This window comes from Terrapene carolina, unplaced genomic scaffold, assembly GCF_002925995.2.
Source record: "Terrapene carolina triunguis isolate 2854851 unplaced genomic scaffold, T_m_triunguis-2.0 Scaffold231, whole genome shotgun sequence".
NCBI lineage: Eukaryota > Metazoa > Chordata > Testudines > Emydidae > Terrapene > Terrapene triunguis.
In genome coordinates this window covers 8,671,068-8,686,586 of record NW_020664582.1, presented here as the reverse complement: position 1 = coordinate 8,686,586, position 15,519 = coordinate 8,671,068, and the positions used below count along the sequence as shown (strand labels likewise).

The window sequence follows — 15,519 nt, the reverse complement described above, 5'->3', positions numbered from 1 at the left end:
GTCCATTCCAGGACAGGACTCGCCCCAGCTCTTGGTAAACCACCACCACCAAACACTGCCCCTCCCTACTCACACCCACTCTTTCTGTTTCACAGATTTTGTTGGCAGACCCATGATTTAGGGTTGGGTTAGTATGACCGGCAGTTTCAGTTTCATTTCTCTCCCTACAGGCCGACCAAATAAATAACGAAAGAGAAAGAGAGGCACAGCCCCAGAGAAACCATGGAGGAGGAGAGCAAGTTCTGCAAGAACTGGTAAGAAATCCTTTATTTCCCCAGTGTGATATTTATATCTGAGGGTTGTAGAGGCTCTAGCCCCATGGTTCTCAACCAGGGGTACACAGAGGTCTTCCAGGGGTCCATCAACTCATCTAGATATTTGCCTAGTTTTACAACAGACTACAGGAAAAGCACTAGCAGAGTCCGTACAAACTAAAATTTCGTGCAGACAATGACTTGTTTATGCTGCTCTATATTCTATACACTGAAGTGAAAAAGGACGATATTTATATTCCCGTGGATTTTTTTAATAATTCTATGGTAAAATGAGAAAGTCAGCAAATGTTCAGTAATAGTGCACTGTGCCAGTTTTTTATTTCTAGGTCAGACTTTGTAAGCAAGGAGTTTTTAAGTGAGGTGAAATTTGGGGGTAAGCAAGACAAATCAGACTCCTGAAAGGGGTACAGCAGTCTGGAAAGGTTGAGAGCCACTGCTCTAAAACAACGAGGAGGCCAGTGGCACCTTAAAGACCAACAGATTTATTTGGGCTTAATCTGTTAGTCTTTAAGGTGCCACCGGACTCCTCGTTGTTTTTGTGGATACAGACTAACACGGCTACCCCTCTGACACTGCTCTAAAGAGCTCCCTTTAGTCTCTCTCGGTGAGGAGGAAGGCAGGGGCAGGGCAGGCTGTTGAGGCAGCCAGCAGCAATGAGGTTGGAAGGGTTATCTGCTTTGTGTTAAACTTTGCAAACAAGCTGCCAAGAGTTTTTAACTATTTTTGTATTTTAAAAACACACTTTTTCCTTTATCATGGACAGATCCTTCCCCGTTGGTTACTGTCCACATTCTGCTTCTATGTGCACACACCTAGGAACACAGGAAATGCCACACTGGGTCAGACCAGAGACTCATCTGTCTCTGGCAACAGCAAGTACCAACTGCTTCAAAGAAGCTGAGGGAATTCCCTGATTATGGAATAACCAGCCAACAGGGAAAGTTAGTTTTCATGGAATCTGAAATAGGGATCTGTAGCAAGGTGCCTCCAAACCCTGTCAGTGCCTCAGTTTCCCCTCATGCCCAATGGTTCTTTCCGCCACCAAAATGACTTAACTCTCTGGCTAAGTCCCCAAAAGTTCCCCCATCCAGGTTAATCAGTCTCTTCATCCTCCCATTAATAGCAGGGGTCACTATGGCAGCCTAGGGTAGTGGTTCTCAGCCAGGGGTACGCAGAGGTCTTGCAGGGGGAACATCAACTCATCTAGATATTTGCCTAGTTTTACAGTAGGCTACAGAAAAAGCACTAGCGAAGTCAGTACAAACTAAAATTTCATACAGACATTGACTTGTTTATACTGCTCTATACACTGAAATGTAAGTACAATATTGATATTCCAATGGATTTATTTTCTAATTATATGGTAAAAATAAGAAAGTCAGCAATTTTTCCAGAATAGTGTGCTGTGACACTCTTGTATTTTTGTGTCTGATTTTGTAAGCAAGTAGTTTTTAAGAGAGGTGAAACTTGAGGGTACGCAAGACAAATCAGACGCCCAAGAACATAAGAATGGCCATACTGGATCAGACCAAAGGTCCATCTAGCCCAGTATCCTGTCTCCTGACAGTGGCCAATGCCAGGTGCCCCAGAGGGAATGAACAGAACAGGGAATCATCAAGTGATCCATCCCCTGTCGCCCATTCCCAGCTTCTGGCAAACAGAGGCTAGGGACACCATCCCTGCCCATCCTGGCTAATAGCCATTGATGGACCTGTCCTCCATGAACTTATCTAGTTATTTTTTGAACCCTTTTATAGTCTCCTGAAAGGGGTACAGCAGTGGTTCTCAAACTATTGTCCTGGTGACCCTTTTCACATAGCAAGCCTCCAAGTGCGACCCCCCCTTATAAATTAAAAACACTTTTAATATATTTAACACCATTATAAATGCTGGAGGTGAAGCGGGGTTTGGAGTGGAGGCTGACAGCTCACGACCCCCCATGTAATAACCTCGTGACCCCCTGAGGGGTCCCGACTCTCAGTTTGAGAACCCCAAGGGTACAGTAATCTGGAAAGGTTGAGAGCCACTGGCCTAGCAGGAACCCATACCTATCTTCCCAGCCTTGGGAACCCTAAACAAATTATCATAATCATGACCAAAAATCTATGGAGTAGATCCTCAACTGATGTACGCTGTCCTAGATCCATTGAAGACCAATGTTCTCCAAACTTGAGAACAGATCATAGAATCATAGAATATCAGGGTTGGAAGGGACCTCAGGAGGTCATCTAGTCCAACCCCCTGCTCAAAGCAGGACCAATTCCCAACTAAATCATCCCAGCCAGGGCTTTGTCAAGCCTGACCTTAAAAACCTCTAAGGAAGGAGATTCCACCACCTCCCTAGATAACCCATTCCAGTGCTTCACCACCCTCCTAGTGAAAAAGTTTTTCCTAATATCCAACCTAAACCTCCCCAACTGCAACTTGAGACCATTACTCCTTGTTCTGTCATCAGGTACCACTGAGAACAGTCTAGATCCATCCTCTTTGGAACCCCCTTTCAGGTAGTTGAAAGCAGCTATCAAATCCCCCCTCATTCTTCTCTTCTGCAGACTAAACAATCCCAGTTCCCTCAGCTTCTCCTCATAAGTCATGTGCTCCAGCCCCCTAATCATTTTTGTTGCCCTCCGCTGGACTCTTTCCAATTTTTCCACATCCTTCTTGTAGTGTGGGGCCCAAAACTGGACACAGTACTCCAGATGAGGCCTCACCAATGTCGAATAGAGGGGAACGATCACGTCCCTCGATCTGCTGGCAATGCCCCTACTTATACAGCCCAAAATGCCATTAGCCTTCTTGGCAACAAGGGCACACTGTTGACTCATATCCAGCTTCTTGTCCACTATAGCCCCTAGGTCCTTTTCTGCAGAACTGCTTCCTAGCCGTTCGGTCCCTAGTCTGTAACAGTGCAGGGGATTCTTCTGTCCTAAGTGCAGGATTCTGCACTTGTCCTTGTTGAACCTCATCAGGTTTCTTTTGGCCCAATCCTCTAATTTGTCTAGGTCCCTCTGTATCCTGTCCCTACCCTCCAGCGTATCTACCACTCCTCCCAGTTTAGTGTCATCTGCAAACTTGCTGAGAGTGCAGTCCATGCCATCCTCCAGATCATTAATGGAGATATCCCATCTCCTAGAACTGGAGGGGACCTTCAAAGGTCATTGAGTCCAGCCCCTGCCTTCTCTAGCAGGACCAAGTACTGATTTTGCCCCAGATCCCTAAGGGCTCCCTTAAAGATTGAACTCACAACCCTGGGTTTAGCAGGCCAATGCTCAAACCACTGAGCTATCCCTCCAAACTTGGAATCCACCTCCAAACTTCGCAGCTCCCCATCTGAATATAGGGCCCAATTCTCCTCTCTCATCAACTTTACCCCTGTGTGACTCAGTTGGAGTTATTCCTGATTCACACGTGTGTGAAAGGAGAATCAGACGCAGATATTTTGGGCCCAAATCCACTGACAGTGCCTGTCCCCTTTAAAGATGTTCATAGTAGAACAGCACAACCTCAGTAATGGAGTCCAAATGTCTCAGCCAAACAGGGCACAACTATAAATATTCATCTCTAATTTTCAGGGACAAGCCAGTTGAGTTAAAGGAGGTCCAGTAACATTCCTTTCCTTCCCCCTTCCATGCCACACAGTAAACGAGATGTGTCTGCTGCCAATTTCTCTCTCCACGAGGCCCACTGCATGCGGTTTCTCGCTATCTGTCCAGAATGCGATGAACCTATTGCTCTAAAGGAGATGGAGGAGCATCGGGAAGACGCACATAAGCAGGTGAGAGTTGCTCTATTTCCTGAAATAACAAGAGCTCCCAGTTATGAGCTATGTTTCGTTTTAGCCTGGCCATGCTATTGGATGTCAAATAGCAACGAACATCTATAGCTGAAGAGCAGAAAATATCCTCCCCTCCCTGCTCACAGCTCCCATCCAGCCACATGGCACTTACATGCTCAAGCTGAGGGTCTGTGGCCTAGAACACATGGACCTGACTCCACTCTGTTAGCCTATTATATGCTGGTGTAACGCCATTGATTTCAGTGCATAAAACTAGCGTAACAGAACGGGGAATCAGGTCCTACTGGAGCCATCTTCAGCAAGGGTAAATCATCATAACTCCGCTGATGTCAATAGAGCGATGATATCTTACACCAATGGAGCATCTGTCCCTATATCGATAGAGCTATAGGCTCCTAACTTCCATTGAAATCAATGGGAGTTAGGACCCTAAATAAATTTGTGTCTCTTGTCCTTAGCATTGAGCGTGGCGAACTTTCAGGCTTCGATGCCTGAATAAAATGGCCAAATGCTGCATTTGAACAGCCAGATCAGAATTGTATTTTCCACTAAATCTTGCATAACATAGCTCAGTCCCTGCTGCAAAAACTACGATCTCCACCTGCTTTTCATCAAATGGGATGAAAATAGAGACACCATCCTAGGCAATTAGCCTGAAGCAGAGTTGGCATGAGATGCCACCAGACATCTTTGAAGTGTTCCCCCATGATCTGTTTTGTATTTTCCCTTAAGCAACCTACTAAATCTTCCCCCCCCCCCTTCACTTTCAGGTCAGATGTAAACTGTGTCACCAAAGCATGCAGAAATACCTGCTGGAGAATCATGAGGTGAGTAGAGCGATGTATAATATCAGAATCCTATTCAGATCATCTTTGACAGATCACCTTGAGATGCACTGAAAAGGAACGACTGCAAAATAAACAGCTTGCCTGCTGAAATGTAACAGCGCCCGAGTCAGGCAGCTTAAGCATGACAGTCGTTCCTTAGTTTAATTTAACAGAACATTTTACATTTAAATAAGCATGGTGCGCACTGTCCCTACCCTCCTCTTCCCATGTAGTTTTGCAGGGATTGTCTAGGAGAGTCTATGACCTCTGCACATCTCATGGGGCCCACTCTTTTCATGGACAGTGGCACTTCTGCCCTGCCGTCCAAGCTCACATCTCTCACAATTCCAGGGAGGCGGCTTTGAAAAGTGAGAGGCCGTTCTAAGCATAGGGATGACCTGCAAGAAGGTGCAATGCTGAGGTGGGAGAAGCAGACGGTGGGAATGGTTAGGAAGGAGATGTGGAACAAGATGAGGATTGAGAAGTTAGCAGCATAGATGCCGACTCTGTGGGTGCTCTCAGGGCTGGAGCACCCACAGGGAAAAATTGATGGGTGCTCTGCATCCACTGGGAGCTCCCCACCCCCCCTGCCCCAGCTCACCTCACCTCCGCCTCCTCCCCAGAGCGCGCAGCATCCCTGCTTCTCCACCCAGCGCTTGCCACCGCAAAACAGCTGTTTTGCGGCGTAACAAGCTGTGGGGGGGGGGGAGGAGCGGGAATGCGGCGCGCTCAGGGGAGGAGGCGGGGGCGGGGATTTAGGGGTCCAATAGGGGCAGGGAGGGGGCGGAGACTTTGGGGAAGGGGTTGGAATGGGGGCGCGGCAGGGGTGGAGTCAGGGCGGGGGTGGGAGGGTCGAGCACCCACCAGCGCCAGGAGAAGTTGGTGCCTATGGTTAGCGGGGACATTTTCAGAGCTGGCAGCGATTGCTGCAGCCCAACATCCTTATGCTTTCGGCTTTGATTTACTATTTGCAATAATTTTCTCTGCCCACATGCAGTCCAATGAATGTAATGAGCGATCAATGAAATGCATATTCTGCAAGCTGGAAATGCCCTTCAATAAGCTGCAGAGGCACCAGGAGGCCTGCGGTAGTCGCACGGAGCTCTGTTGGGAATGTAACAAATACATCATGTACAAGGACTTGGACAAGCACAAAGACGTTTGTCAGAATGGCAAGAAGCTATCAAGCAATGGTGAGATGCACTATCAACCCAGTGAGGAGTCTGCTCGTCAAACCTCGATTCTCCCACCCTCAGGTACCCAAAATCCCTCATGATCTGTAACAGGGTCACGTCACTCCAGCACCTGTTGCTTTGGAAACTCCCAGTTATCTGTAATTACGGTATTCACAATTCTCTAGGACTCTTGATAATCCAGGTTGCCCTGTATAGTGTGAAAGTCCCCACAAGGGGTTCTTGTCTAACCAGCCACAGCTAAAGGGCCAAGTTCTGCTCTGAATTACATCCACAATTGTCAATCCAGAGCAGCTCTGTTGATGTCAGTGGAGTTGCTCTGCATGTGCAGTGGCATCACTCAGAAACATTGGGCCTTATTTTTGTCTACAAGAGGCCCCTGGCAATGTAAAGGGGCCTTAGTGTAAATAAGAATCACACTTTTTCAGCTAGAGTGACATTTTAGGGCCTGATCAACCATTCCTTATTTCCCCCCAAATTCCTGTTTGTTTGAAGGGCAATTTTGGGTGTGCAAGAACTGGAGGACAGAGTTCTCTCTCTGGCAGGGACCCCAATCCCATTAAACCAATCTGATTAAGTTGACATAACAATCCTACTTCTACTGCAAACTGCCGAGAGTGACTAAATGAGCACCTTTGCAAACACACTCACTAAAGCGCAACAAATTCACCCCCTTCCTGGGGTTTGGCTTAATCTTCAAGCATGACTGCTCTTCGAGCCAGGCACTGCCACCTCCCTCATATATAGATAGATAGATAGATAGATAGATAGATAGATAGATAGATAGATAGATAGAGAGCGAGCAGAGAAGCAAAACCCACGTAAGTCTTTCCCACCAGCTTCAGCAACTGGTAGCGTATTTAGAGTCCATGTTGCCAGCCTGGTACAGTGACCTTTAAAAGTAGCACATTTGAGATGGGCTTTCTTCCTACTGACGTGTCAACAGCCAGGCACATTACTGAAGTGTTCAATAGCATCATGGTCCCTTGGGGCTGTGGACGGTTTTCTGGTGGGTAAGAGAAGAGGCCTGACCAGAGGGTGACAGGATAAGTGGGTGATCATTTGTGAACAGTGTCCTTCCTCAGAATCATTGGTAGGCACCACGAAGAACAATGGGGGATAGAGAGCAAGAACGTACTCACTGGGAAATATACAATCCTTCGTAGCATAGCACTAAGTAGAGATGGGCCTGAGGTGCGAAATGTGGATCCAGACTCAGATTTCAACCACTCCAAAGTTCAGCAGGGAGGGAAGGTCAGATCTTGAGTTTATTCAATAGGGGCCAACAGTGAAATCCAGATCCATATCTGCCTGAGGCTCTGGTCCCTTGAAGTTCAGTGGTGTTTGGATCAGGTGCCTCTAGGACTGGTCAGCGTGACCTGAGTTTGAGGAGCCTGGGTACGGTATTTTACTGACTCGTGCCAGCGCTGCGCATTACCAATAGATCTCTTTCCCTTTTTCCTCTGAAGGTCTCAGTGACAATCTTTGTCAGCAGTGCAATAAGTACTTCCCAGATGACCAGTACCTCCAACACCTGGTAAGTGGTTTGGGAACTAAACCTGCAAAGAGCTTGGGCCTCATTCAAGCCAGGCCTTTTCTGTCGAAAGCCACCTGTTGGATTCGGTAGGACATGTTTTGGCTGCTCAGTTTGCACAGCCATTGCTATCCCACGGCCAGCTGGCAACAGCTACACATGCCCTTGTGACCACGAGCTTGGCCGTTAGCACCAGTCCTTGTTTGGCAGGGCTCTTAGCCTCTCACTGCTGATGCAGAATGCAAACAGCTGTGACATTACATGCCCCCTGCATCCTTCTCACACACTGCCTAGGCAGTGGCACATTGAGATAGACTGGTTAATAAAGCCCTGAAGAACGTAGGCCTGCTCTGTTGCCCTGAGGGGTCTCTGTTCTGAAAGGGCTGCCACTAACCTTTGAGCCAGTTTGATGGTGCCTTTGCTGCAGAAGCTTCTAATGAGAACCTCACTCCCCATTGGAGCATCTACCTGGACTCCATCCTCCTCTCTTTGTAAACCACCTGCAAACACTGACTCCCTCACCCCAGAGGGGACTTTTAGTTGTAGTCGGTTTTGTAGAACCTTTCTCCCTCCCCACTATTTTTTAAGACCTCCATCTTTATTGGCGTTTAGTCTCCCATTATCTCATTCTGATGTTTTTAATTCTTTCTTATATTAAATCGCTGTGCAGACTATACCTTTTCCCCAACACCATCAAGGGCACCCATCATTGGTTCACCATCTGGCTATTTCCTTTGTTCTCTCATTATTCTTTTTAACTGCCCGCCACAGACTGAGTGCAGCCCACTCTCCAAACTCGCGGATATTCTCGCCAGCCAGTCAGTTACAAAATCCCGCCCGCTCCCACCTTCCTCTCTGGTGACGTCTACCCCCCGTGAGAATGCAGCCGTGGCGTGGAAGGACGTTCGCCCGAAGCGGAAGGAAAAGGACTTATCTTCTGCCTCCAGGCCCTCACTCAAGCCACTGAAGAACAAAAAGTCAGCAGGGCGCCCTGCTTTCACTGCCACAGTGGATCCCGTACTGCCTAAGGCTCTTGAAGACCCAATGACTTACGATGTGTTGGTGACCTGTTCCCAGTGCAATATCCTCCTCCCAGGTCCGACTCTAAGGAAGCACGAGGTGAGAAATGCTACGTACTCCGCTGCACACTCTTGGTGACGGTGGACAGTGAAGGGGTGCTGGGGACAGCCAGAGGTGCCGACTCCGTGGGTGCTCTGGGGCGGGAGCACCCACGGGGAAAAATTAGCGGGTGCTCTGCATCCACTGACAGCCAAGCTCCCCCTCCTCGCCTCCTTTCCCGCCCCCGAGCGCGCCGCATCCCCATTCCTCCCCCTCCCTCCCAGCGCTTCCCGCCCCCTCCCTCCCGCCACCTAACAGCTGTTTGGTGGCGCTTAGAACTTTCCAGGAGGGAGGGGGAGGAGAAGGTACGCGGCACATTCGGGGAGGAGGCGGAGAAGAGGCAGAGATTTGGGGGAAGGGGGTGGAATGGGCATGGGAAGGGGTGGGGACTTTGGGGAAGGGGTGGAATGGGGGCGGGGCAAGGGCGGTGCAGGGGCGGGAAGAGGCGGGGCCAAGGGCGGGGGGGTTGAGCACCTACCGGGCAGAGGGGAAGTCGGCGCCTATGGGGACAGCTGGACTTTAGACAACCTCAGTCTAGAGACCAATGATACTTCAGCTCACAGTCACACCTGTCTCTTCTGTTATTCCTACTTATTGAGAGCTGGCAGCATGCGCAGCCCTGAACTGGGCATGGAGCAGACAAACGACCAGATTCCATTTTTGTTTACATTCATGTCAGTCCAGCAGAACTTCACTACTATTTAAGCTGAAGGGCAGTGTTGTCTGTCAAGAACAAATGGGTATAAATTGGCCATGAATAAATTCAGGCTGGAAATTAGAAGAAGTTTTCTAACCATCACAGGAGTGAGGTTCCAGAACAGCCTTGCAGTAGGAAGGGCAAACCACCTAACTAGTTTTAAGATGGAGCTTGATAAGCTTACGAACAGGGTTATAGGATGGGTTGCCTGTGGTAGCAAGGGGCTGGGCTTGATGACCCTGGAGGGCTCTTCCAGTCCTATGTTCCACTGACTTTAATGGAATTACTCTGGATTGACACTGCCTGACTCTGCCCTCCACAACATCTGTCTTCTGCCTAATTTGGGGGAAGTTACACCAATGTAAAGCTGGTGTAACAAAGTGGGGAATCAGCACTTAGTATTTAGGGTCTAGTCTTGCAGCTGTGACTCATAGGTGCCGACTGGCATAGATCCATTGAAGTCAATGGGGCTATGCCTATTTTAAATTAACTGAGAATCTGGTCTGGCCAATCACACTGGGCTTGACTCTCAGATATGCTAAGGGCCTTTCACACTACGGACAGCACGAAGGGGCCTCAAAGGGGGTGCAAACAGCCCCCAAAGGAAAGCCCCTGAGCAGAGCCAGTATAGAGCTGGCATAAGGTTTCTGCACAGCTGTATTCCCATCCCCTGGTGTAGGAGGGGGATCTGCAGTGTGACCAGGCGCATGGCTATTGCCTGCTTCCCAGGGTTCATAAGGGACCATGGACAAGCTCCTGCATAGCCCCGGAATACAGAGGTGTCAAAGATGGCTTAAAACCTCCTTTACTCTCCCTCCCATCCCTGCCTCAAATGCAGTAATGGAGTAACTATGAGTCAGGCCCCTTGACTCTAGGTCAGATCCTGCAAGGTACTCCTCCTCTTCATCCCCCTTCACTTCCCAATACATACATACAGCATGGGGAGTGTGATTAGGGTTATGCTGTAGCAAGGACAGAGCTGAATTATTTAAGCTCAGTACCAATGTGGACACAAGAACAAATGGATATAAACTGGCCATCAGGAAGTTTAGACTTGAAATTAGACGAAGGTTTCTAACCATCAGAGGAGTGAAGTTCTGGAACAGCCTTCCAAGGGGAGTAGTGGGGGCAAAAGACATATCTGGCTTCAAGACTGAGCTTGATAAGTTTATGGAGGGGATGGTCTGATGGGATAGCCTAATTTTGGCAATTAATTCATCTTTGACTATTAGCAGTAAATATGCCCAATGGCCTGTGATGGGATGTTAGATGGGGTGGGATCTGAGTTACTACAGAGAATTCTTTCCTGGGTGTCTGGCTGGTGAGTCTTGCCCACATGCTCAGGGTTTAGCTCATCGCCATATTTGGGGTCGGGAAGGAATTTCCCTCCAGGGCAGATTGGCAGAAGCCCTGGGGGGTTTTCGCCTTCCTCTGCAGCATGGGGCACGGGTCACTTGCTGGAAGATTCTCTGCACCTTGAAGTCTTTAAACCACAAGTTGAGGACTTCAGTGGCTCAGACATAGGTTTGATACAGGAGTGGGTGGGTGAGATTCTGTGGCCTGCGTTGTGCAAGAGGTCAGACTAGACAATCATAATGGTCCCTTCTGACCTTAAAGTCTATGAGCCTCAGGTCTCAAGGCCTGGTGCAGGGACCCAGTTGTCTCCTAACCAAGTGTGGATACATTAAGTATGCAGGGCTATGTTCTTTTGTATTCATGGTCATTATTATTCATTTGTTCAGAAAAAATGTCTGCGTCTAGCTTCTTTGCAAAATCTCAGGAGGAAACCAAAATGGAGTCCTGGAAAACAAGGTACTACAATATTTCTAAGAAATACAGTAGAACTCAGTTAGAGACATCTACAGTTGCTGGGTTAATCAGGATGATGGGGCATTTCCCAGAGCAGGTGCCTCTGGAAACGTTAAGGATCAAAGAATCACAGGGCAGCTGGGTATTTCAATGAGGATAGTGGTATGTATACCTATACAGTCTCCATGTTTAGAAACCATGCTCTGATCTTCAAGGCCCCCATGCCCTTGTCAAGCTAACTCAGTAGGAATGCTTGAATTTGGCCCTAGCTGGATTGCAACCGCCCAAAGCTACACATTTGAGGCAGAGGCAGAGAGACTAGAACTTGGGTGCTCCTAACATCTAGTCTTATGTGATTTCCACTTGAATAAGCTGCGACAGGTCAATACTGAATTTTATAGCCACTCTCCTGTGGGAGACTTTAAAATACACATATCAGCATTTTCATACCATTAGGAATTTAAAATCAGCTCCCTGCTGTCTTTGTATAAAGTATGAGGCAGTCAGCTGTCCTAGCAGACAGGATTTTAGGTACTCAAGATGCACGACAACACTGAGAACCAACAACAAGTTTCTAGTAATCCCATCTTAATTAAGGGCTTGTGCACCCACCTGTGTTATACAACTTTAATTATGCTGTTATAATAAAACCAGTACAACCTCACTAGAATGGGCCCAATTATACCAGTCTAAAGGTGTTTATTTCTGTATGCAAAGGGGCATAAGCTATAAGGCACCTTTATACCGGTATAATGGCATCCACACTAGGGGTTGTACCAGTGTAACTGTACTGATAAAACCATAATAATAATTCCCCTGACAGTTATACCCGTGCAAAAGCAGTGCACAGACCTGGCCTAAGTGATGCTAATTATAAGGTCCTTGGGCCTAATCCTGCAGTCCTTACTCAGGACAATCTCCCATTGCTTTGTATAATATTTTCCATAGACAAAAATGCTACCTTATACTTTTAGCCAGAACTATCCTTGTTTTATATCAAGGGAAAAAAACCAAGAACAAAAATCCATGAAAGAGCATACAGTGTATGTCTCTCCTCAGACAGACTGCACCAAAATGGCTGCCTTTCTCTGGAGGCAGCATATTTACACATTGAAAGATGTCATACAACTAAAACAGAGAATGCACCACAGTGTGAAATTAAAGGGAGTTTTTGCTGACTATGGACTACAGGATAGTACCTTTAAATACTTACCCCTTCATTACATAGTTTGTATTCACTTTCCTTGTACTTTGGACTGTTCTAATGGACTCAGCCAAAATGGGTTGGGGGAGGTAAGGGCATACATTCATGAGCTTACCTATTCATTGTAAAATAAAAAAAATTACATTGGGCTTTGTTTGTTTTACAGAGGAGCCTTTGTAAGGCACTCCTGGAAGAAACTGGAACCAGAGATGCTCCACCAGACCTCAGGCTTCAGTTCAGCGCTAGTAACGGCATTCTAAACACATGGCTTTATACATAGCGAATAAAAGCGTCATGCTTCCTACACTAGACTGAGAACAAAGAACCATTCTCGGAAATTTATTCTGAACGAAATAGGCTCGTCGTCAAGCTCCACCATAAAGCTCTGCACAGTTGTGCCCCAACGAGTGCCATCCTTTTGGGCATTAACATGTAGTCCCTCCTTAGGGACTCACTTGTTCTCTGTGCCCTGCCTGTTACAAGAGTGGAGGTTAAAGATCCCATTCTCCTCTCAGCTATATTGGTGTGTCACGGCTGAAGGTGCAGTAACGTAACAGAAGTACTTGGCCTTCAGTGCTTCCACTGAAGCCTTCAAGGTATTGGCTTTCAACTTTGACCCTAACTTCCCATAGTGATCCATCCTACACCACTAGTCAGGTTGTACTCAGGTCTGCTGGGCTCGTTCACAGCCCTCCTCTCCCAGCCATACACACACACACACACACTCCTCACCACTGAGAGCAGCCTATGCATCATGGTCACTTACTGGGGAAAATATTTCCCCTCAAGGAATTTAGAAGCACTATAGATTTATTGGGCCCAATGCTGAGCATCTGCCATTCCCATTGACTTCAGTGAGAGCTGAGGGCCTCACTGACTCAAGGTTCGGCCCAGCACAACAAAGGGCTAAATACTGGTCTCATTGAACTTTATGGGCGCTTAGCCCTGGATTGCAGGACTGTAGCCCACACGGCTTAGCCCCCAAGTGCTGAGCACCCTCATTGGAAGATGAGTGTTCAGCCCGTGGTACTACTGAGCCCAAACTGCTTCACCATGAACTGATAGAGGCAAATGGTGGAAAAGTTAAATCTCCAGCGCTAGTGCGGGTTGTATATTGAGGCAGATGTTGAACTCTAGTTGAGTGGGAACAAATAAAAATGTTAACTGTGAACACATAAGGTTATTTCATTGGTACCATGTTTTCCCTGCACTGGAGCGCTCCTAGCTGTATGTGATCCTATCCACTGGTTGCTGGAAGCGGAGTGTAGCAATCAAGTGAAATTGTTTGCTAAGTGCGTTCTCACCCAGTTCATCAAATCAACATTCATTTTCAAATGGATTATGTTATCTGAAGAAGCCAGGCTGCCAAGCCACTAAAATGTGACCGGATACCATTTGCTTCCCGTCTCACGTTCTCATCAGCAAAACATCCAGCTATCAGAATGAACCAAGTTTGACTGTCGAAATGAGACCTACAAGATAGCTCTAAGCAGGATGGGATTTTCCAAGGCTGCCAGCACTAGCCAACTCATTGCTTCCACTGAAGTCAATAGCTGACTTTTAAAGATGTCCACCGCTTTTGATAAGCCCATCCTAAATATGTGCTGAACAACTCCACGTTATGGAATATAGATAGCTATACAATTGTTTTTTGGGGGGAATGGGTGTGTAGCTGGGGTATAAGGGCTAACTCACACTCTGTAGCAGTTTCTTACATTATTTTACATTCAGTGTTTGTTTTACAGGTGTGCATAGGATAATAAATTTAGTATCCCAAGTCATTGTAATGTGCGAAAATCCATAAGATTGTATTGTCTCTGAAGCAAAGAGTGTTTATTGTCTGTGCAGAGCCCTACCACGACGGGGCCCTGATCCTTGACTGGGGTTTGTTCCTCAGTGCTACTCCAATAATTTTTTATTATAATAGAAAGATCGACTAGATTAGTCTCTTCATTTTTGTCTGCACAGCACACAGAGGCCTAGATCTGGGGTCTTTGGGTCCCAGACTTTTATTTGCAGTAAATGAATTATAATTGGGTCTGTTTCAAACCCTTTGAATTAAAGACAGCTTCAATTTTTTCCCCCACAGAAATACTGTTCTAACCAGCACTCATCATTAGAATCCCCTCCCTCCATTGAGAGGGAGAGCCGCGGTGCTGCAATACAGCACAGTAACTACAGCAAATGTTTCAGACGTTGGGGTGGGGGGGGAAGGTCACACTCTTTGGCTGATTGTAGTAATCATGTTAAGCTCCACATCACCGGAAATAATAATTAACATAGCAGGTTGATTATGGGAGGGGTCCAAGGAGATGGGGAAAAGGGGGGGGGAGGGAAGTGAGTGAGTGAACAATAATGTTTTAAAGTTCATTGGAACAAAGTTTTCCACCCCCACCCCCAGCCTCTCATTAATTCCCTGGGAGTCCAGAACAAAGTCTGCTATAACCCTGCGCACCCCCTCCCCCCCAGCAACCCCCCTTATGTCAATGGAGTTGTACAGGTTTTAACAGAGAAGCATTTAGCCCCCTGCAAACAAGGGCAGATGGGAACAAATTCAGGTTTAACTCCACTGCCTTCATGGGGTGTTGGTCCTGCTCATAGCAGGGATGAATTTGACTCATAACAGCTCAATATGGACTGAATCCACCAAAGACATGAGACTCCAAAAAACCCCTGCTTGCTTAGCCCTGGGAAGCAGATAGAGACATAGCTGCAGGGGGCCAGGATTAGATAAAGGCAGAATCATTAAAGGCTAGTTTAGTAGCTAGGCTCCTAGTTTAAGAAGTGGGAGAGCTAGGTTCAAATCCCTGCTCTACCACAGATGTCTTGTGAGAGCTCAGGCAAGTCGCCTAGCCTCTGTAGGCCTCAATTTACCATCTGTAAAAGGGGCATAACAGCAGCATTTCCGTAGCCCATTGGCCTGACACCCTGCCCAGAGTCTGGAATAGGCCCTCTTCCTCACTTTATTATTCAAACACAAAACTCACCAAACAAAGCTAGTCCCTTGACCAAAGCAGACAACAAAGGCCTCACCCTCTGTTCCGAGGCCTGCCACAGAAGCCTGT

General features: G+C 47.3%; 1 protein-coding gene across 1 annotated transcript; it reads left to right on the top strand.

The window, feature by feature from the left end:
- The first annotated feature begins 222 nt into the window (after positions 1–222).
- On the top strand, positions 223–11,294 carry XAF1 (XIAP associated factor 1). The gene is made up of 7 exons (XM_024206947.2): positions 223–254; positions 3,915–4,050; positions 4,842–4,898; positions 5,896–6,154; positions 7,561–7,628; positions 8,397–8,744; positions 11,184–11,294. Exons 1-7 carry the CDS (start codon positions 223–225, stop codon positions 11,292–11,294), a joined length of 1,011 nt encoding a protein of 336 aa, XP_024062715.2.
- Positions 11,295–15,519: the final 4,225 nt, after the last annotated feature.

Excerpts from the sequence above, each read along its gene's own strand:
- XAF1 (XM_024206947.2), top strand. The coding sequence starts at position 223 with ATGGAGGAGGAGAGCAAGTTCTGCAAGAACTG. Across the intron at positions 4,051-4,841 it reads GGGAAGACGCACATAAGCAG|GTCAGATGTAAACTGTGTCA; the intron begins GTGAGAGTTGCT and ends CTTCACTTTCAG. Across the intron at positions 8,745-11,183 it reads CGACTCTAAGGAAGCACGAG|AAAAAATGTCTGCGTCTAGC; the intron begins GTGAGAAATGCT and ends TCATTTGTTCAG.